Genomic DNA, 23,616 nt, shown 5'->3' on the forward strand with positions numbered 1-23,616 from the left:
GAAGAGGGTCCCTCTAGTGTGTTTCTTCCCAAGCATCCCTCCTATTTTACCACATGAATGGTTTTTCCGGAGGTTTAGCCTTGCCCACTCGAGGGGGGTGTCGTGATACCGCTTTTTGACTTCTTGGGACGCTCTCGTTTGTGACTCCTCTGTGTACAAATTTTACCACTGCCACATGTATTTATCATCCGCTTCGGTTTGGTGTTTGCGATAAGTCTTAAGTTTGGAAGCTGATCTTTGCTCACTGGAGAGTGGTGTCACAGTCTGCCTATTTTTTTTTCCTGTTCTGCTGTTGTAATTGCTTTCACTTTTGATATCACGATGTCTGCAGGCCTTGGAAGAGGGTCCCTCTTGTGTGTTTCTTCCCAAGCACCCCTCCAATTTTACCACATGAATGGTTTTTCAAGAGGTTTAACCTTGCCCACTTGAGGGGGGTGTCGTGATACATAGTTTCCGTTTTTTATTGTCATACTTTCTGCGTTTGTGACTGTCAAGACACCACCGCACCGTTTTCGAAAAGTCTTAAATTTGCTTGGCACTCTAATTTTACGGTGCAATTCTTTTACATGTCTGCTCCAACTTTAATGCATGCCACATCGATCGTATTTCTTTTAGTGTCCGTCTCGGCTCACTGGCTTCGTTCGCCTTTTGACTTCTTGTGATGCTCTCGTTTGTGATTCCTCTGTGTATAAGTTTTCCCGCTGCCACATTTATTTATCGTCCATCTCGGATCGCTGTTTGCGATAAGTCTTAAGTTTGGAAGCTGATCTTTGCTCACTGGAGAGTGGTGTCACAGTCTGCCTATTTTGTTTCCTGTTCTGCTGTTGTAATTTCTTTTATTTTTGATATCACGATGTCTGCAGGCCTTGGAAGAGGGTCCCTCTAGTGTGTTTCTTCCCAAGCATCCCTCCAATTTTACCACATGAATGGTTTTTCAGGAGGTTTAGCCTTGCCCACTTGAGTGGGGTGTCGTGATACATACTTTCCGTTGTTTTATTGTCATACGTTCTGCGTTTATGACTGTCAAGACAGCACCTCACCCTGGAAGGAGGTCTCTCTTGTGCCCATTTTCTTGATTGTCCATCTCGGTTCGCTGGTTTCATTCGGCCTTCACTTTGTTCGGCACTCTAATTTACTACGCAATTCTTACATAGGTCTGCTCCAACTTTAATGCAGGCCACATCGATCGGATTTCTTTTAATGTCTGTCTCAGTTCACTGGTTTCGTTTTACTTTTGACTTGCTTTGACGCTCTCGTTTTTGACTCCTCACACAACCTTTTCCTCATCAATGCAGGTGTTGGAAGCTGATCTTTGCTCACGGGAGACTGGTGTCCCAATCTGTCTATTTTTTTTCCTGTTCTGCTGTTGTAATTTCTTTCATTTTTAATGTCACAATGTCTGCAAGTCATTCATGCCCCAAAAATCTCTATTCCGAGTCTTCTGCCCCCATAGTTTTTTTGCATTGTTTTCTGTAATTGATTGCAAAATCCTAACACCTCTTCTGTTATCTGCTTTTGTGTGAATGGTATTTGGACACGGAGATACCATCTGACAGACTACACCTTCATACTTGGAGTATGAAGGTGTAGTCTGTCTCCTTTCCAGGTCTACCAAGGAGGTTTTATGGCCGGGGTCCTGTGAGCTCCAGTGGCATCTAGAAGGTTCTCTGTGTCTTCCACTTGCTGATATTTTGTAAGTTCTCAACTTGCTTTTCTATGTCAAGTGTAAATGTTCTGGGTATATGTTATGTCCAATCTTAGAGTTTTTTCTTGCTTTATGTTATCTTTGATTCATTATCTTATCTTTGTATGAATGGTGTCTGAGTTTTGCCTCGAGTGTGACTGTGTTGTCTATCTTCTTTCCAGGTCTACAAAGGAAGTTTTGTGATCGAGGTCCTATCAGCTCTTGTGGAAACTGGAAGTTTCTCTGCGTCTTCCACTTTTTCTATTTTTCCTAAAAAAATTACTTTTTACATTTACTCAGAACAGTGCAATTATTGTTCCTATTATTAGTTCTCCATTGCAATTCGACCGCTGCAATTGAAGTTTGAACATACAGTATGGCACATATGGAGAGCTAATTCCTGAGGTTTGTCCCAATTTTTTTTCCTGTTAAAGGGTTTTTATGTGGACTTCCTCAATTGGACCAAATTTGTGGCACATGATAATAAACTAACAGAGTTCTCTGAAACAAACTTGTACTTTGTACACATTTGAATAAAATTAACTTGACTTGAGTTGCTGTGTTTGGTGTATATGGCCTGGGTTCCTCCATAAAGAAATGAACAACCTGGAAAAGTTAAAATGCCAATATGTTTGAAAAAGGATCAATGTGTTCGTAATCCATTGTTAATCCAGCCTTTCCAGTCACAGTATGTGTCAGGACAACATGTAAAGGTAATTTCTTCTATGTAAGAAAGTTACAGTAACAGCTGTTGAGAAAGAAAACACAGAAACAATGTCTGCACACCAACATTATTTTATTACATTTCAATGCAAGACTACAAACTAAAGCACACTGGTTAAAAAAAGTTAAAAACCTACACTCTGTATTTTGCAGCCATTTTGCATCAAATACAATTCAACATGGCATTACAGTGCCGCACTTTGGTTTTCAAGGAAGGTCTTTGTTAACGTTACTGTAACTGCTCAATATGCAAAGTCTAAAATAAAAACATGTTTACTGAAGTACCTGGGTAAAACATCGGTAATGAGATAACTCCCTGAGAAACCTTTCAGTGTGTACGTATAGTTACTGACCTAAAACCTCCAATTCATTCATTAAGACTGAAAAAACAAAATCTTTATTAAAGATTTCACACAAATTTAAATGGCCCACACAAGATTTATTTCCAGAGTCAGCTAAGAAACCAAATACTGTAGGAACTTTATTATTTCAAACATTCTCCAGAAAAATCTTGCAATATGAATCCATCCAGCACCTTCAAATACCTTGGTACTCTTGTTTGCAGTATCCAACATACAGAGGCTCTGCTTGGATGCCACGTCTTGAAGAGATATGGAAGCAGAAACATCAGAATGTAATAAAGCAGACGTTATGAGAAAGCACTGAGTATCTTGTCTCTTTGCTTGTACCATCAACCTAAGTTCTTTAAAGGTCTTGGATTGAAAAGATTAAAGTACCTCAGGAGCTGGCAGCGAAAGTCTTGCAAACGAGGAAATGCTTTGTCCACATTGGAGGTCTGCTTCTCATCACTCCACAGTCTCTCTGCTACAGCACTCGCCCTTGGCCTGTGATTTTGGGTGCAACCAGTTGTTATTTTAAATGATTTCATGCAACTGTTGCTGTACTTACTATATTAGGTTGTGTAGTTTGGTGATTTTAGACTCATACCAAAGGCGTGGAGTGAGATTGGTGGCATCAACATATTCTCCCCACACGCAGACCTCACCCCCTATCACCAGCTTTTTCTGCTCCTCACTACCTGTAAAGGGACAGTAAAAAAAATGGTTTAATCACATGATGGGTTTTAATTAATGGCTGTTAGGCTGTTAATGAGTTTATTACCAAACACAAATATTGACCTCAAATTTTTTCACACCACTTCAAGTCAAAACTCAGCACGTCAATGTTAAAATTACACTCTATAATGGACAGTTCCCATTGGCAGCTCCCATCACCAGACAAGTATCATCACCAGCACAACCCTGAACCAGTTTATAATAGTATGTGATTTAACTTGGTCATGCACACACCAGAAAAGTTCTGTGGCTGCACAGTGTAGAAGTTGAACCAGTCCTGGCCATATGAAATGTGGTTGATGTACCATGGAGCAGCCAGCAGGACCCTCATGCCAGCTTTTGTAATCCTGCTGAGCTCTGCCTTATATTCAACTGGGATGCCCTTCCAGATGTGCAGCACTGTGTCCTTAGGAATCTGAGCAGGGTGACAAATAACATACTGTCTCGTTCCTCTGTGCTATATTGCTGCTGACCCAGTATTTTAAAACTGATTAATCTGTTTACATTCTGTGTTTTATATCTGAGAATAGACCCATTTAAAAAATCCTTAATGAGCTCTCATAGCAACGGCAAGCTCTTACCTAGAGACAGTTTATAGAATTTGTACCTGTCTTCTGAGGCAAAGTATCTGAACTGAAATTGGTTCTTATTCAGCAAAGGCATAATCTTCCTTAAAAGTAGGCTGTTAATAAACTAAATGCCTTATCTGAATATCCTTTCTCAAAAATGTCATCATCTTGGAACTAACCAAGGAGAGTACAAGGCAAACTGAATTGTATAAATCTATATTTTCTACAGAAACAAATGCTTTTAAAACCTATTCATTTCCATACAGTACATTTTTCATTCTTCTTAATATCTGTGATTTTACGTTTGTACGGCACAATTTTATCCTCACTGAAATCATCAAAGTCAGTGTTTAGGAGACAAGTGAGCATTTAGCCATGGGGCTGGACATCAAACAGCATTGTGAGCTTATAGCACAGCAAACACACCTCTCTGTAGCTGTGTCCCAATTCCATACTGCATAATAATTCTAAGTTGAGTTGAGTATTCACACCTATAAAAGTGATTTAAAAAATATGTACAAATATAAGATATATATATATACATTTGTATACAGTACATTCTGTATACAATCAATATACAATAGGGATTCGGGACACAGAGTATATCTGCAAAATTGATGCATGGACCACCTCATCACGACCTAGTAGTATGGCTACAAGTAAAACATACTGTTGCTCTAAAAGTAAAAAGCATTGGCCACATAAATCCTATATTTTACAGGAAGTCAAGTTTTACCTCTAAAACTTATTATAAGAGACAAAAACCACAGCAGACAGCACCATCTCAACCACTCGCAGCACACAGGTTTCTGACCCTTGAATGCAAGGGGCCACACAGTGTAGTAGCGTGCCCAGTTGTGTGTGGGTCCTGGCTGGTCCAGGTACCATGGAGAGGCCAAAATCACCCTGAGCCCTGCTTTGACCACCCTGCGCACTTCGCACAGGTAACAGCCGTCTCTCCATACCTGCACCACTGACAGAGAGGTACGCTGCAACACAAATGCTTTAGACTATCAGACTTAGATGAACTGGTAGTGTAATATGTTAGCACGGTGTGATTTGTTGGGGTGTACTTACTCGTTCATGGTAGTCAAACACATCCTGCCACACAACAGAGGTTTTGTTGAGAGCTGAAGTGATATTCACAATGCTGGTGGACATAGAGACAAACATGATGTGACATTAATGTGTTGGTTGGTGTGTTTCCCCGAGTTTTCTACATTGCATTTTCCTCTTTACAACCTACCTCTCTATGTAGAATGCCTCCAGTTTGGTGAAGTCTTCTCCAAATCCCATCTTCTGCATGAACACTCGGACATCAGGGTTGGATCGCCTAAGGAAATGAACAGTGGGACTCACTTATGTATATGCAATTATGCTGATTTTAAAGCACATTTTAGTTATGTTTTTCTTTTTTTATAATTTTAAGTACATGTACCTAAATGCACTACCTGAGACAAGATATAAATTTCTTTGTTTTCTTAATTTTATATATATATATATATATATATATATATATATATATATATATATATATATATATATATATATATATATATAATATATATAGATATATATGACGCTGTATATATAAAGTTTTATTGACGTCATGGTTCATCACATTCGCTGACTTTTTTCCTAACTCAGGTTATAGCGACAGGCGACCAAATGTAATGCACCATTACCTTGAGTTAAACAATGGATTTCATTGAATTTTAACTTCTGGGATAATATAAGTCCACAACTCAACAAAATTTAGAACAAAGGTCTGGTTGCTTTTCGACATTTAAATGCAGAATTGTTACATATTATATCTTTCATAAGTTTAGTGCTCAAGTGACAGATTCCTATTTTAACATCAAATTAAGTGCCATATTTTCTGAAACTATTAGTCTCTTATCAATTACTTTAAGTTGAGTTTATGTCTTTAAGCACACTGTTTCTTAAACTACAATTTGTTTGGTTCTTTTTAAGTGTACATACTTTGTTGTGTATTTCATCACACACGCTTAAAGGTGACTCCTCATTATGAAGAGATCATAATGATTTTTTAATAACCTGTATGTTTTCGTCTAAAATCATACTTATATCAACACTCATTCATTAAAAAATCTAAGAAAGCAAGCCATTTTATCTTAAAATTAATTCATGTACTCTAAAACATATTGGTAATGATCTAGCTTCCTGTCTATAAGCTTGTACTTTTAGGGACCACTCTCTGCTATGACAACAGATTAGTCCAGATTAATTTTAAACCAGCTTTGAAGAGTCAAAAAAAAAAAAACAGACTGATGTCAAATTGTCTTAAATGTAATCTTGATAATTAAGTTATCCGCGTACAAAGAACAGTGCCCAGGATGAAATCATTAACAGTCAGCAGGCATTTAAATGATCAGTCACATTTCAGCTTACCAGCAGTAAAAGTCAACCTCATCCCCTCCTAAGTGGATATAGGAATCAGGAAACACTGAAGACACTTCTTTAAATAGTCTCGCCATGAACCGGTACGTGGAGGGTAACGCTGGATTAACAGGACCAAACGTACCTGAAGGGGTGCCCCCTCTGTAGCAGGGAGTTAACAGGTCAGGCTGTCCTGGGGATAAATGGTAGTCAATCAGATTTAGTTCATTGTATTTCAGCCTTGTATTTAAATATATTTCTTGAATTGTCTTGTGGGTTACTGCAACTGATGTAGCAAAGAATCCTCCAGATAAGAAGTGAGTCAAACTCGAGATTCAGTACATTTCCATTTATAGGTCTGGTTTGCAGGTTTAGCGGACAGAATTCCTGTCGAACCAAACCGGGCAGAATGCCAAATACTTCATATGTTGAAGATCAAGGAGCTGACATCATTTGGATAAAAGAGTTGTTTTTGATGAAATGTGTCTCATTTGGTGATTTAATTTTACCTTTTCCCCAAGATTTGGTGTGGCCGGGTGAATCAAACTCAGGCAGGACCCTTATTCCCCACAGCCTGGCATATGAGATCACCCTTCTCACATCTGACTGTGTGTAGATGTGAGTCATCGGGTGGAAAGCCCCCTGAATCAGAGCCAGAATCCTTTGTTCAGGGTGGATGCAACTTTTCAGCATTTTCCTACCTCTTGACTCTACATGTAGTTTGCCTAGTTAAAAATCTAAGACAAAATAAAATATCCTTTCCCGAAATGTTCACATGACAAATTACAGTGAATCTGAAGGGTCACGATGCTCATAACTTGAGGCGTGACATAACAGCTCTCGTTATTCTCCACACATACCTTACTGGAAAGGTCTGGGAATGTGCTGCTCTGGTAAGGGAAGGAGGGGTCATCAACAATGTGCCAATGAAACACATTGAACTTATTGTAGGCCATTGCATCCTAACAAGAAAGATATATGTTAATTCCACTGATGACATGTGTGAGCAGAAGGCTTACGTTCATGTTATGTTAGCAGATCATTACCAGAGTTTTTAAAATGGCCTGCACAGGTAAGAAGTGGCGTGAGGTGTCCAACAATATCCCCCTGAATTGAAACCTGGGGACGTCCTCAATTTCTGTCTTGTTCACAAAATACTAAAAGGAGAAACAACAAGAAAAAAATGTTCGATTTTACTGACCAATCAAGCAACATGATGAGATTGTGTATTCGAGAAGTAATGGCCTTTTGAGTTTTAGAAAAATCTGACTTACTGAGCCAAAATCATCTTGATACACCAACTGACTGAAAGTTTCCAGACCTGTGCTTAATCAGAAGATAAGACAAGATAGACCTTTATTAATCCCAAGATTGCAACAATATTCAGAGTACAATATAAAAAAAGTAACGCTTTTCTTTGCTCATTGTACACAGGTTCTATTTTGTTTATGCATATTCTTCAAAAGTATATCGGCTGTAATCACCTCTTACAGCTCCCCAAACGGTTTCCGCATTAAGAGATGCTTTTCCTGCAGAGACACTCAGATTATCTGGAACACAAATAGGAACAAGTTTGATAATCCATCTATCTGCTGTGCTGCCATTGTGACCATTATGTGTGGTGCTGTGGCTCAGATACATGTGCTGATTAATACTTACATCTCTCAGAAGAGTCCTCATTTGGGTAACTCTCACAATCACCATGGTCAACGCAGATCTCCACAATGAACGGTTTATGCTTCCTGAATCCCAGAACACCATCTGCTGTAGGTCATAAAAGTGAAATTATTAGTCACTAGTTGCTGTGTTGCACTTCTATCTTGACCATCTTACAGCCTAAATGCCTTAATTCTCTATCCTATGGTTTTTTTTTTTTTTTAAAACACAGACATGATGCTGTGCTACTCTCTGGTCTACTGTTATTGTGGGGTTTTAGAGTAGATAGGCCTACACTACCTGAGTGATGAATTGCTGTCTTTACAAAGCCCATTGATCTACTTTGAAAGCCAACGTGACTGACAGAACATTCACAACAAAACAGTGAGCCCTTTGCTCTATATTTGTATCCATTCATAAAGCAGTCTTACATGTGCGAATCACCAGCCATAAGCCACTTTTTACATATTTGTTAGGCCTATACAGTATTGTATATAGCCAGGTTTTACATTTTATAATGGTAGCATACGCATAGCAAATTCTGATCCCATAACATTATGACAGTCCTATAGTTCTGTTACAAATTACAACAACAACAACAAGTTAAACTCTCACAGTACCTTTGTGAGAAGCCTACTTACATTCTTTGTATCTTTGTATCTCCAGCAAGGTTTAAAATCTTACTTTCATATTACCATAGTACTCCACACATCTAATTCCACTTCACTTTATCACCTACCAGAATGGTAGTCTGGAAAGATAAGAGAAAAGTATCTCTTAAAAGCAGTATCCAGAACAGAGCAGCCCTGCTGTGCAGCTGATTGTCTTCCGTAAACAAAGTAGAAATCCTTTGAGTTCACTGGGTATCGCTCCGGTGAGGAGGTGAAAGCCCGTGGTAATGGCCATACTCCCTCCACTGCGTGTCGGCCACACTGGACGATAATTAGTAATAGCAAATACAGATTTGAACGAGTGTGTCGTCCAGAAGTAACCATAAACATGACGTCCATAACACTGGATCCGATGGCACAGCACTGTCAAACCGTACCAGTCAGGTGCCTCTGGGCATGCAGTCATGTGACTGAGGCCACAAGGTGTGGGTGTTTTTTTTTTCTTCCTATTTTGTGAAGCAGTCTATACAGTTATTACGTTTTATATATACATATTTAAGAGACATATTCTGTGGGGTTATATACTTGTTTGTATTATCCATAGTTTTGCAGTCACATAATTATGTGAAAACTGTGTAATACAAAAAAAAAGGGTCTGGAAAAGTAAGAATTGCTTGGATCCGGATATTGCCTGAAATGAAACGAGTCTTATAAAAACTGTTATCTTAAAAAGAAAAAAAAAAAAAGGAAAAAAAAAAAAACACTTAGCCATGCCTACATTTTAGGAGGGCGGTGTTTTTTGAGAACTGCCCGGTAACTTAACCTGCAAGTGTTTAAATCTGACGCGTTATTATTATTTTTGCGCATTTCTAAAGTCGTTTCGTAAAAATACCAACGCGAAAACAAAAGTGTGTCATATAAATAAAATTGTTTTTTGATATTTTTTTGGACAGCCCATCTGACGTAAGGACGCCGTCAGTTGGTGACGCTGTGTCTCTTTGTTGGCTTAGCAGCGGCGACGTTTTGTTGTTATTTTCGCTGCAGCTGAAAAACAGGCTCGGATAATTTTGCTTAACGTATTGTTCCGCAACCAACATTTCACACGCCGTAGACCTTTAGGTGTGCTTGTCACAAGTTGATAACCACCCTAGGAATGGACTCAGACGAGGGTTATAACTATGAATACGACGACGAAGAGGAGGAATGTAGCGAGGACAGCGCCGAAGAGGAGCCCGAGGACGACACCCTGGAGCTCGGAGAGGTGGAGTTGGTCGATCCCGTGGTGGCCGGTGGAGAGCGAGATGAGTGCGGCGATACTGGTGGAGGTGGCCACGGGCCCGGCGAGGAGGAGGAGGAGGACTACCGCTTCGAGGTTTTGACTGCCGAGCAGATCCTCCAGCATATGGTGGAGTGTATCAGGGAGGTCAACGAGGTCATCCAGGTAGGTATTTTGGTATGTCAGCGTCAGGAAACACCGGGGTCCAGGCTAGGGGGAAGCGTAAACAGGCCTCGGACGTTAGCTTAGCCGTTAGCCTTGTAGGAGTAGTTTACTTGCTGGAAGTTGGCAGTTTCACAACAGTGCTAAGATTTACCAATAATTCTGCCATTTAAGCTTTCTTTACTTCGCGTAGCATTTAAAACGAAGATGTAGACGACGCTAAATGTGTGAATTAAAGTAACAATTTTCGTACGAATTTTATCCCAGGAAGTAGTCTAATCCCTATTGAGAAGTTGGCAGCAACGTTTGCTAAGCTAATGTTAGCTTGCAAGGTAGCTAGCTTGCTAACTAGCCAACTGTAACTGTTAACCCAGGACTTTACCGGGAAATAGCACAACCATAGCGTCTATATTCATATAAATATATAACTGCCAACTTCTACTAGACAACAACCGGAGCGCGTTAGCCAAACAATTAAATCATAACGTTACAAAATGCATAAAAATAGCATTAGCGTTGACGTTATTTTAATGTTGGACGAAAGGCTTGGTCATCGAGTTGGTTAGCAAGTTACATGCTAGGCAATTTACGTTAACGTTAACAAGCTATCTCATCATGACTCCCAAAACAGCTCGGATGGATCACACGAACGAATCTTAAAATCGAAAGAGCTGTAGTTTAAATTAAATATCAGGGGAAACTCAGACGAGCCCTTCGGCTTATCGTCAACTTGGGCCTCCATTTCCTTTCACTTGACTAACGTTACAGTTGGGTACAGAATAAAATGGATAGTGGTCTTCGTAGACCTGTCACCCTTTACGTCTTTATGAAATAGCGATGCATTTTATGCAAGGAAGTGGTTTTTAGCGTCATGATTTTACTATAAACGACCCCTAAAGCAAACATGGGTTAAATATCACAACTGTGCATACAGAAAGCCACATGGCAGTTTTTTCCACAGAAGAGACAACTGACATGGTGATTTTTCTAAAAATAGTATGTAGGTCTATCTAACTATACTCAATTTTCAGATTTTTGCAATACCAACAATTATTTTTCCAAGGTAAATAGTTGCATTAGGCATTAGGTATCTGGATTTAACTTTTCAATATGGAGAATGTGACAGTATGATAGGTAACATGCAACCCTTCTTGTAAATGTCTCTAGAGACTGTGCCTTCATTTGTCAAGATTAACCAGTTTTATCTGGCCTCTGAACACGCTCTAGGGGTAAAATACCAGTGCTTTTTTTCATCTGTAAAGACTAACCCTTTGCTCTGCAAACTTCAGAAAGACATACTGCAACAGGCAAAACCTGGTCTAGGAATATACAGATAGGTATTTCTAATATTTTGCCCTTTCCCAGATGCCGCCCCCTCCCCAGAAATACCCCTTAACAAATCAACACAGTTCAACATAATCACAAACTGCTGCCTTTTTAAACGAGTATGAAATTGAATCAACACTCCTCTTAAACGTTATCAGCAAAACCATACCATTTTTAACCTTCATGAAGGTAGAATTTATTGCTCTGCTGTTGTATTAAACTGCTTTAGCTTCAGCAATGTGGACCTAATAAACAGGCAGCAGACTATATTGTCATACTTTGTCATGTGATGCGTTATGGATACATTGGTATCACTGTGTTCTCTCTGGGTTTATCAAACTTTAATTGCAGATGTTTTTATCCAGGAACTATTATGCTTTGTATCAGTCTATCCCTTGTGCCTTTTGGGTGATAGCACGAGTGTACATGTGGCTGTAGCAATCTCTCACAAATATCGGCAAAACTAAAAGTCACACGTAATGCTTTGAATAAGTAGTATTTAATTGATAACTGCTATTACAAGAAATGATCGTTCTTAGAGAACTGTTTTCCCCTTCAATTACCCAAACAATATGATCTCTTCACATTACAGATTCTCTTGTATTGTGATACACTCCCTGTGAATTATAGCAGGAAGGAATCAAATAAACATTGTGTATATGAAGATGTACATCCAGACAATTCACTTATCTGATCTTGTAATTTCTGAGAGTAATCCGCAGTTCACATGCAATTTCAACATGCAATAAAATATGTTTTTACTACTTCTCTTTAGTGTCTGTACCAATAACATTTGTGCCAGTCGACGTGTCCTGGCTTCAGAAAATACTTTGAAAGTTGGATTATTTGGCCATGTCTGATCTCTCTCGCTCGTCGCAGTTTACCATTATGGTGTTTAGGCAGGCCATGGCTATCAATCCAAGCACGCACTTTATACAGCATTCAGGTTGAACGTTGGCTTTAACAAAAGCAACAATGAAACACATGTAATGGTTGTTTCATTCAACACATAGTCTAAATTTTAGCCGACACATTCATAAAACTAAAGGAAATGTGTTTTTTTTAGAGAGAAGGGTATTTTGGAATTGAACTTGAGTCTATTTTTAATACAATTCAAATTGTGCTTACGTGGAATGATTTTTTTCCCCCAGACATGGCAGGACAGATTTAAACAGTTTGGACTTCAACAGATTTTCCTGGTTATTAACAAAATCAGCAAATTCTAAGTAATGGAAACAGTGGCATCATCATTTGCCCATTTCAGGGGCACCCCTGATGACATCAGTGTGTTGACTTCAGTGTGTTCATAAGTGTTTCTTATGATAATTTACTGTTAACAGTAAAATGTGTAGACATATGATAAGCCATTACTAGCAGTAATTTAGGGTTAGTTTGTAAGCTGTTGCGGAGTCAGAAGGAGAGTAGATTTGTTATTCCTGCTTGTGGTGTGAGCTTTTTTTTTTTAAGTTGGGGCATCAGTGTTCTTTTGTAGTCTACTGTACTGGTCCCACTAGCAAGCTGGGTTAAACACAATGCAAAACATTTTTTTTGCGCTCTGGTTTACAAGGGATTTTGACTGCTGAAATGCGGTCTTGAGTCTGTGGGCTACAAACTGACAAAAGGATGTTATCCTTTGCTAATATGGTGTGTTGGAGTGTTTCTGTAACACTCCAACAGACACAGACATTTTAGAGGGTTGTACATGAATAGGTGTGTTAAGGAGTGCAGACACAGACTGATGTTTTTTCCTCTCCCGACCCGTTCCTTCTTAATCTCCTGTACATTAAGAAATTGAATCATATAGTTCAGTTCAGGTTGAACACAAATGTTCCTTGTGAGAAAACATTTTCAACTAATCTGCATTGTTTGCATCTCTCCGTTGACTTTTTATGTTACCTTTATAGTCTGCTGCACATTGTATACGATAACTGCATGGCAGCATCAAAGATGGCAAAATGTGGACTGGAGCTGGTTTTCTGTCAGCATGAGCAGAGAACAAATGAGAGGCAGCAAAAGGAATACCTGGAGTTGCTCAAGAATGATTATTGAAAGCAGCAGCTACACACGTTTAAGTAATGCAGTACTTATGTGTTGCTCCTAGACCACAAAATGGGTAGAGCAGCATATGACAGATATCTCTGCGTGTTACTGTATGGACTTACAGAATTTATGTCAAGGTGAAGCTATTCAGGTGGCCTTTGGTGGTCCAGCACCTTGCTAATCAACCAAGTTTACTTTCAAATGTGGCACTGGCTAGCTAAAATTAGTTGGTGACTTAAGCTAACTTCAGCTATAGATATATACTATCTTCATTAGTGACTTTATTCTCATTTTTAACTAAGCTGACTGTGAATGTACCCAATGGTGACTCGGCAATAAGAAAAACTACTAGGCTGGAGCAGCATGCAAATGATATATTTTACATCATGATATTTGGTTGTTTCTGTTTAGGGTAGACGGGAAGGATATCAAAACAAGTATGCATTAGTAATGTGGAAAATGACTTGTGCTGAGAAAACCTTCATACAGTGCAATGACTGTCGCATATCTGCACTCACTATATCATCACCAATATTGCAGTGCTGTAGAGCATAGTGCAATGCACGTGCACAGAGCTGTCTTATTATATAAACACTAGGATCCATGTTGTGGATAGGTTTTGATGGGCTTTGATTTTGTTGCCCTCTCAATCAAAATTCAGGTTTGTCAGACTAAATCAATAAGGCCGACAGTACACTTGAATGTAAACACTGAGTTTGATGTGTTTGTGCCAGTAAAGTGAATAAAAGTTAAGCACTGCATTTGGTTTCGGTCACTGGCAATGATGCACTGGGATGTGTATGTGGTTTTTTGTTTGTTTTTTTCTTCCTTCAAACCAAATCTCTAGTGTTGTTGTTTATAGTGTCATAAACGGCAGCCATTTGCTTGCCATGTCTACATACACAGCAACAATAAAAAACTAATATTTCATTTTGAATGTACCATCGGCCCTAGTTACCTACTCTTAAGCAACCAATGTGAACAGAAACATTGAAACTCCCCCTCTTTGTAATGCAACTCAGTAGAGGAGGTCTGCAGTAACTACAGTGTGAATCATTTTTCAACCGATTTTTCAGACAGTGCAGGAGATGAGTTGATTACTATGGCTGCAGTTTGTGGTGGTATTTTATTGGGATAGAAAATATAGGGGTAGAACTGTGGAAATGCAAATAAATGGGCCCTTTATGTCAAATTTCCTCTAATTATAGGTTGTTATATGTTGCCAGTAGTTAAATGTATTTCTTACATTACTTAATTGTAAGATTCAGGTTTATTTCTGACCAAGCATTTCTTGTTCCTCTAGAACCCTGCTACAATAACACGCATCCTTCTCAGTCACTTCAACTGGGATAAAGAAAAGCTTATGGAAAGGTAAGAATCTTTATTGGGCTGCTAACAAGACTGTCTGCTGAGGCTTTACTATCCTGCATTTTAACACTGTGATTTTTTTCCCTCCTTTTTTGTATAAATCAATGCAGGTATTTTGATGGAAACCTTGACAAGCTTTTCTCTGAGTGTCATGTCATTAACCCCAGTAAGAAGCCTCGGATCCGTCCTCCAATCAACACTAGATCATCGGCACAGGACATGCCTTGTCAGATCTGCTATCTGAACTTCCCCAACTCTGTGAGTCACATACGGACACTGGCATTGTGTTGAACTTACAGAATGTGTGTTCAGGTCGAAGGTGTGGTGTTCGAATAGGGATTTTGTTGAAAATTGTTAGACACTAACGCTTTGTCTTGGCTTAACACCGCAATGGAGAAATAAGACACATTTAACTTGCATTCGGCGACCCCTAACTACCTACCAACCTACAGACGTGACATTTTTATGCTTTTCCAAATTCTTTTTTCAGACCCAGTTTACTGCCTTGGCTAACACTATAGTGGGAGAAGAGGACAGACTTTACATCACGAAATGTGATCACATTAACCTTCTATAATTGTAGAAATAATTCTGTGAATGTAGCTGTAAGAAAATTTTACTTAGCAGGCTAAAAGTGATTCGAAGGTTATATGAGTTGCCCATCTGCCATGATATTAATGTTGGGAGAACAGATGAAACTTTGTGCCATGTTATCAGACATTTTCTACCAGCTTTTGGCATTGCCAGTTGGGGTTTGGATAAGAGAATATGAGGGCAAAATAGGTAATAAAATGTTTAAAACAGTAAATTGTTCCAATTTTAAGTAAAGATTTTTAGTACAAAGAACCAAGGGGAAAAACTGTCTTAGGTCACTTATTCTTTCTTTAACACACCAAAAACACTGTCTTTCTTCATGACAAACCAATTGCATGATATTGATGTACTATGGAAAGGCAAGTGATTGGGTTAAAGATTTATTTATATTCATTATATTCAACAGTATTTCCAATACACCGCACAATGACATTATGGAGCAGGTTGTAGATAAGATAGTTGTTTACACCACTTAAGTTTATGTTTTATTGTTTTTGCTTGATATTTCTGTGTGGGGATTACAGCACACAAAATTATCCATCTATTATTTTAATCAGTTTGCTGAAACAAAATTGTTTTGGTCAAATCTAGATTATATTTTTCAGTTCTTCACTGTGAAGACTTTGATTTGCCTGGTTACTAGAAGCACACATGGCTCATGATCATATGATGTCTTGTTTGTCTTATTTACTCAATGCTTCTCTCTTTCAGTATTTTACTGGCCTGGAGTGTGGACACAAGTTCTGCATGCAATGCTGGGGAGATTACCTGACTACCAAAATCATAGAGGAAGGAATGGGACAGGTACCCAATAATATTTGATTCAGGGAACAAGTCATTGTTCACTGTTGGTCTCTATATAGCTGTCTAACGAATGATTTGCCTTCTGTGTTCCTCTTCTCAGACAATTTCTTGTCCTGCTCATAGTTGTGACATTTTGGTTGATGACAACACAGTCATGTGAGTATCTGATTTGTTTTGGTTTGTCGTTGCACATTGACCAGCAGTGATTACAATACATAGATGATACATTTTAGTAATGAAATGAGTAGAAAACAAAAATGATTCCTGGTTTATTTTATTTTCATACATTTTTAGACAGGCGCAGTTCACTAACAAACTACTTGAGAAAGATATTTTTCTCACAGTATTGTTAGATCTGCAAAAAAATCTGTTAAACTTTGCAGTTGTTGCTAAAATGTAAAAAAAAAAAAAAAAAACATACCACAGTTCATCTAAGCTAATTATTAAACCCAAATAAATCAAATGAAAATGGATATCATTCCACTAAAATCAGACATGCTTTCTTTTTTAATACCATAGCTTTTGAGTGCATTTAACAGGAATAAAAACTATAAATAGGAAGAACATTTTGTCCTCTAAAGGAACATTCCTAGTGCAGGGCTATCTAATTACACCACTACTTTTCTACTTTACAATGTTAACGTCCAGCCTGTTGTGCAATGAAATATACCTCCATACTGAAAGCATGGAAACTAATCTCTCGCACCAGCTGTTAAGCTGACAGTAATTGTCTTAACCTACATTCTGATCTGACCAGCGAGCAAGGAACCTAACCCTGATCACTTTATGGTGTAACACATGCAGAAACATGCTCCCCATGTCCATATTTAATTTTATGATGTACTTTTGTACCAGATAGTGGATTAGTTTGTAGCCTGGATTAAAACTTTTAGTTTTGTCATTATGAAATGTGTTGTTGGTAAAAAAGTTGATGTCAGCAGACAAATTAAGATTGTCCTTGTAATGTCAACTTATTTTATTTCACTGAGCTACTCAGGAAAATGTGTAATTGTGTGGACATGTTCTGTTCCCTGCATTGTTGCCTGGAAGGTATGCACTGAATATTAAGGATCAGGTTTTTACGCAAGTCACCGATCTTATGTAATGAAGGCTAATAAATGATTTGACTTCTCTTATAGGCGCCTCATAACAGATTCAAAAGTGAAGTTGAAGTACCAGCATTTAATTACGAATAGTTTTGTAGAGGTAAGCTTTGAATTTTTTTTCTCCTTATAACAGTGTGTTGATTTATGATGTTGAGCTGTCTTGGAAAAGTTTCTATGAAACAGTGAGCTGATATTCTATCTCTCATTACTCCTTCAAGTGCAATCGACTGTTAAAGTGGTGCCCTGCACCAGACTGCCATCATGTTGTCAAAGTCCAGTATCCAGATGCCAAGCCAGTGAGGTGCAAGTGTGGCCGTCAGTTCTGGTAAGAGAGCATATTTGAAAACAGTTTAATAGACTTGTGAACTAACAGTGACAGTACTAGAAAGTTTACTCTTTAAGTAAAATAGTAATTATTACGTAAATTGAACTTATGATGCCCCCTGTTGGTGCAGCTTCAACTGTGGAGAGAATTGGCATGATCCTGTCAAGTGTAAGGTAAGCCAGTCGGGAAATACAGGAATATCTAATTATTCCTTCAGCTTGAGTGAAATTCTGTTGAGCAATTCTGATTCTGAATACCATTAATTGTCAACTTAATTATTTCTTGCTCTTATTTAAATGTGTTTGTAGTGGCTGAGAAAATGGATTAAGAAATGTGATGATGACAGCGAAACCTCTAACTGGATTGCAGCAAATACAAAGGTATGGAACCATATGGTCTTAGTTTTGCCCTTTTTTTTGCCTGGTTCATGTTGGGAGGGAATTAATGTGGATACCACAATTTAAAAATGAAGTAGTGGAAATATTGCACAGTAAGATGTTTTTAAACAAATGGTGTACCTATTTTTCTTAACACATTTGTTTGTTGAAAGTGGTGAGAAGTGCGCACTCATTACAGGTGTGACCAGGGTTGGCCCAATTGAAACAGCTCAATTGTTTGCCAGCTAAGCCAAGCCGTCTGTCCGTCGTTACTGTTTTAAACCCTGGCTTAGACTTGTAAAAAGCCTCCCCAAAACATATATATATTTTTTTTTTTAATTGCATCTTAAGTCCATACATTTACAGACTATTAAGAATGTTTTACGGAAACTTACAAAAGTCATTGCTCTCTTCTTTGGACAGGAGTGTCCAAAATGCCATGTCACCATTGAAAAAGATGGTGGCTGCAACCACATGGTTTGTCGGAACCAGAACTGCAAAGCTGAGTTCTGCTGGGTCTGCCTGGGTCCATGGGAACCCCATGGCTCAGCCTGGTAAGAACTAATGGCTTATGATTATTGTGTCACTTCTACTGGCATGTTTGACTATATCTCAAACCACTAGTTAATGCATTCGATTATCTATCTTGCTGAGGTTTTTCTTTTCAAGAGTTTTTCTTTTCAAGAATGTTAGAATCAAGGATCTAAGGACATAGGATGTCATTCACTGTACAGATTGTAAAGCCCATGAAGGCAACGTGATTTTGGGCTATATAAATAAGATTGATTTTATTTGATCTATCAGTTGCAAAAAATACATTGCCAACATCTGCAATATAAATGGTTTTTTTTGTTCTTTTTTTTTTCTTTTCGTCTGTGACCTTTCAGGTACAACTGCAATCGCTACAATGAAGATGATGCCAAGGCAGCCAGGGATGCTCAGGAGGTAATAAATTATAGTCCTATTGATACATTTTAAAGCCTTTGCGTGACAAGTATTTGTCTCATCCCACAGCACTAGGTGACACACAACATTCAAGAAATTCTGAAAAAGATAATCTTATGGATGCCAGAACAATTTCATTAGAATGTAATCCACCCCGACTGATCAAAACATTAACAGTTTCACATGTAACCCTGCTGTGCACTTTAAGAAGTTTATCCAAGAACTGGATTTAGTGAGTTGGTTGTACTACATTGAGGGCTGCAATGTCAGCCTGACAAACAGGGTTGATTGTCGTATACTGAAGAATGGCATCTTTTTCTGAAACGCCTACAGAATATAATTTAGACATCCCAATATATGTTGCAGAAGATTCAATACCCAGTGCATTGGAAGTTTTTTAGGCTTGTACAAGTCAAGTTTAGTGAGATAAATCCAGTGCCATTCTGTGTGTGCAGCGCTCCAGGGCCGCCTTGCAGAGGTACCTGTTCTACTGCAACCGCTACATGAACCACATGCAGAGTCTGCGCTTTGAGCACAAGCTCTATGCTCAGGTCAAGCAGAAGATGGAGGAGATGCAGCAGCACAACATGTCATGGATCGAGGTGCAGTTTCTGAAGAAGGCTGTGGATGTGCTGTGCCAGTGCCGCTCCACACTCATGTTCACTTACGTCTTTGCCTTCTACCTCAAGAAGAACAACCAGTCCATTATTTTTGAGGTATGATAAAAGGGAATGTGTTGGCGCAAATATCATAAATGTGAACAGATGGTGAATGACATAAATAACCAGAGCTATTTTCATATTTCTATTATATTTATAAATTTGCAGAACAGTGTTTTTAAGTGTTGATCTTAACAGTAGACCACATAAAGGTACCACTGCAGTAATAAAAATATAGGTGGAAAAATCCCCTGAACTAAATTTCTAAATGAATGATGACAGTGAAAAAGATCGTGTGGGCTGATCCTTAGGCTAAAACTAATTAGAACAAACTTCAGCCTTCCTGTCATACCTTTTCCAAATGACTTTCAACTAGGGTTATCATATCAGACTTTCACTATTTGGTTATCATGGCACAAAATACTCAATTAATCGGTAGTCTATTGGGGCATTTAACTCACCTTAGGCAAAGCTTCCTTGTGTTTGGCTTGTATTTATTCTGTAATACTTTTTCCTGAGGTTCCTGCTTTTGCTTGATTGTCAAAGCACTTTGTAAACTCTGTTTTTAAAGGTGTGTGAAAAAGTTTCATACACAAAAAAGGCACATTTTTAAAGACATACAGATTTATTATTATTAGCTGGGAATAAAATATTCAGTATTTTTTTTGTGTGTGTTTAATTTTCATAATATAACCATGGACATGGTATATATCGATACCTTTTTTGATCTTGGAGTCTTTCCAACCATAAAACTTTAGGTCCGCTTGGGATTAGAGCTTTTAAAATGTTTAACAATTACAAAACCAGATCCCATCACACAGACAAATTTGTCAAACAAGAGATTGGAAATGGAAGTATCTTTGTCTGGCCAATGGGAGCTTTATAACACCGTTAGCTCTCTCTTTTTTTACACGTTTTCTCTCATTCACACACTTCTCTCTCGACTGGAATGACTTACTCCCAACTCTTCTTTTTGTCTGTACAGTTAGGGCTATCCATGGAAAAGGGATTATACCATGAAATTCTGGCCACATTTCCATTCATCACTCCTCTCGCTGGCAACCGAAGTAGTTCACTGACAAAGGCTCAAGACCAGATTAGGCACCTAATTGTTGGGAGGGGCGAATGGGAGGAAATCAGACTTCCTGTAGCCGGAGCTGGGCCTTGGCCTGGGACGCTCCAAAGTTTAGGCTACATTTCTGTCTTTTAATCTGTTGCAGCTGTGGCATATAATATCGTTATTTTTTTGGGATTATCAGAACAACCAGGCAGACCTGGAAAATGCCACTGAGGTGCTCTCTGGCTACCTAGAGCGGGATATCTCCCAGGATTCCTTGCAGGACATCAAGCAGAAAGTACAAGATAAGTACAGGTCAGTGAAGGAAGAATAATTATCACTGGCTGCCACTGTTTGTGTTCTTGGACTCTAAAACATATTTGTGTCTTTACAGATACTGTGAGAGCAGGCGAAGAGTGCTGCTACAGCACGTGCATGAAGGCTATGAGAAGGACCTGTGGGAGTATATTGAGGATTGAGGACACGTCCCAATGCAACAGACTCTTGAGTATCTTGACAAACTAGAGCGCTGATGCAATTTAACAGGGCAGCACGGGCCTTCTGCCGCCTCTCCTTTGGCAAACCAACCACTTTTGCATCATTTTTCCTGGATTTGTTTAACAAAATCTTCAAAGTAAATTATATTTAAATAAAAGGTAGAGTAATAAAAGAAAGTGTACTACAGTATTGTTAGCAACAGAGTGGAGTCTTGAGAAAGCAGAAAATCCATCTTAAACAAATACATCCTTTTGGCTCGTATTGTAACACCTCCCCTGAACTATCTTATTTTCCTATGTTTTTTGCTTGTGAATCTTTTCTGTTTTGATTTTGACTTTTGTTTTCCCATTAGTGTGAAAATGTTTTCAACACAGCTTTAATTGTCCTGGCCATGTCTGCAATATGTGGTGAGATCCTTGTCTGGGTGCCTGAATGTTGATAGGCCGATTGAAAAGGGGCAAAGACATTTCAGGGGGGAAGAAGAAAAAAAACATCAAAAAGAACAAAATAGCGAGTCTGTATTTTTCAATTTGTAAATAGTCCATATGCATGGAAGTTAAAGAGCAAGAGTGGCACGTGTTTGCATAATTTTGAAATTTTGAAATATTTATTCTTTACCAATATTGAAGAAGGTTGTACTTTTGCCATCTAGGTTGAGTCTTTTCTCCCCTTCCATAGTGTGTGGGAGCTCAGAGGTCTTTGGCAATAAGGCATTCGCCCTATCATCCCCAGTCTCTTCAGAGCAGTGCACAAGTTACGCCTTATCAGTAACTCTAAATGGGGACTGATAGAAAGAATTTCTCGTAGTTGCCAAGCGATCAGATAAAGGACTCAGTGAAAGTTCACAGCCAAGTTAGAAAACCAAGAGCAGAAGATTTACAGTTAAAAGGTAAGGTAGAATGCTCCGGCCCCGTGTCCTCCTATTCTAACCTTTTGCCGTACCCTCTTAGTTGTTTTTAGAGGTGTTTAACATTTAAGAACATTACTAATAATTTGCAAGAGCCAAACTGAGTGACATTCACTCTTTTTTCTTTTCTTTTTTTTTCTCTTTCCCGACGTGGCTTGAGGTAGCCCTCTTAAGGCTCAGCTTGCACCTTGGGGATTGAATGAGGGTAAGAGAATGTACTGACAGCACAGCTTTGTTGCTGCTAATTGGGCTGGATCACTGTCAAACAGCGTCAGGCATTTGCATCACTCTTGCAGGGAATACTTGGATGGCATGGGGCTGATAGTGGCCGTGCCTCTTTGAAGAGATCTCTTACCTTGCAGTGAGACTGAACATTGCTTTGAACCAAGCTACACAGATGGACTTGCGTGATCCTTAGGCAGATGATGAATATAGGGCAAACCTCTAAAGGTTGTAGGACTGTTTTATAACGCTGTTATGCTTTTGCATTAAAGACTGTATTTTTCGCACATGGGTTGAGGAGGAAATGTCAGCGCCCCTCCAGGTTTTGCATTGTTCAATGTGGTGGTTGCTCTGGTTGTCAAGCTTTCTGCTTGTAAATGCTCGTTAATGTCTCTGCAATATGGCAGTCTTCAGAAGATTGACTGGAGGGGACATAAAACAGGCACTGATGCAAGTCAGAAGATGACACCAAAGTGTCAGCTTTCATTAAAACACATCCTTTAATCCAGTTCCAGATCTTTGGGGAATTCTCTCCCACATGCTTCTTATGTGTTCAAACTTATTATTTTATCCTAGCAAATTATAAACTGTATTGTTTATTTGAATAAATGTCATGAGAAATCTCATTTTTGGGAGTACTGTGTGAGTCATTAGAGTAGGTTTGGTCTCAATCATATTAATTACCCAAACATCCATGATGCATTTCTGCGCTGTGTATTTTGCAATGTAGTGTACTACAGACCTTTGCAGAGCTGTGTCTTCCAGAATTGCTTGGAGTTAATTTGGTAACTTTCATTGAATATTTTTGATTTTAGGCAAAATGTTAGCTTTTATTTACCACTTTTACTTGCAGATTGTATGAGAAGATCAGGTGGTTGTTTTGTATGTCACTTTTGAATTCATTTTGTCTTTCGAGTCACAAACCAATGATGACACAAGTTGAATGGCTAGTAACAAAAGATGGGCTACTTTCTCTCAGTTGTCTTGCAGGTAACACCAGCTATTGCTGTGATCATTAGGCTAATATGCTCTCCAGGGCTCACTCTGTTTTCATTGTGTCTGCTAGTAGTTCATGAACATTTCAAGTTAACGTTTGAAGTAACAGAAGCAGCTACTTACATTAAATTGAGACATCCAAAAAACTTTTAATACTTTTCTACATATCTTTTCTTTATGCTATCAAAGGTGTTTTATTTCCTATTAGTGTAAAAATGTGGGAAAAATTAGTTGT

At 38.6% G+C, this 23,616-nt stretch overlaps 2 protein-coding genes across 5 annotated transcripts; one reads left to right on the forward strand and one right to left on the reverse strand.

Annotated features, from left to right (window-relative positions):
• Positions 1-2,463: 2,463 nt before the first annotated feature.
• Positions 2,464-9,140, reverse strand: hexa (hexosaminidase A (alpha polypeptide)). 4 transcript variants are annotated; one of them, XM_073472504.1, is made up of 14 exons: positions 8,848-9,140; positions 8,112-8,216; positions 7,937-8,002; positions 7,727-7,773; positions 7,499-7,609; positions 7,313-7,414; positions 6,962-7,094; positions 6,465-6,645; positions 5,299-5,385; positions 5,130-5,202; positions 3,718-3,898; positions 3,356-3,446; positions 3,145-3,252; positions 2,464-3,008 (listed from the first exon to the last, which is right to left on the reverse strand). In XM_073472504.1, exons 1-14 carry the CDS (start codon positions 9,116-9,118, stop codon positions 2,945-2,947), a joined length of 1,620 nt encoding a protein of 539 aa, XP_073328605.1. In that variant the 5' UTR covers positions 9,119-9,140; the 3' UTR covers positions 2,464-2,944. The 4 variants fall into 4 exon arrangements, with proteins under 4 accessions (XP_073328605.1, XP_073328609.1, XP_073328608.1 ...); XM_073472508.1 differs by lacking the exons at positions 2,464-3,008; positions 3,145-3,252 and having other exon boundaries at positions 3,359-3,446; positions 3,789-3,898; XM_073472507.1 differs by lacking the exons at positions 2,464-3,008; positions 3,145-3,252; positions 3,356-3,446 and adding an exon at positions 4,867-5,041 and having other exon boundaries at positions 3,810-3,898.
• A 442-nt stretch (positions 9,141-9,582) lies between these two features.
• Positions 9,583-23,011, forward strand: arih1 (ariadne ubiquitin-conjugating enzyme E2 binding protein homolog 1 (Drosophila)). The gene is made up of 14 exons (XM_073472011.1): positions 9,583-10,160; positions 14,827-14,894; positions 15,002-15,149; positions 16,197-16,289; positions 16,390-16,445; positions 17,429-17,495; positions 17,614-17,720; positions 17,851-17,893; positions 18,029-18,100; positions 18,521-18,651; positions 18,985-19,042; positions 19,498-19,758; positions 20,961-21,073; positions 21,153-23,011. The coding sequence occupies exons 1-14, from the start codon at positions 9,873-9,875 to the stop codon at positions 21,235-21,237; spliced, it is 1,590 nt and encodes a 529-aa protein (XP_073328112.1). The 5' UTR covers positions 9,583-9,872; the 3' UTR covers positions 21,238-23,011.
• The last annotated feature ends 605 nt before the right edge of the window (positions 23,012-23,616 follow it).

The sequence above is a fragment of the Pagrus major genome, chromosome 8 (assembly GCF_040436345.1).
Source record: "Pagrus major chromosome 8, Pma_NU_1.0".
NCBI lineage: Eukaryota > Metazoa > Chordata > Actinopteri > Spariformes > Sparidae > Pagrus > Pagrus major.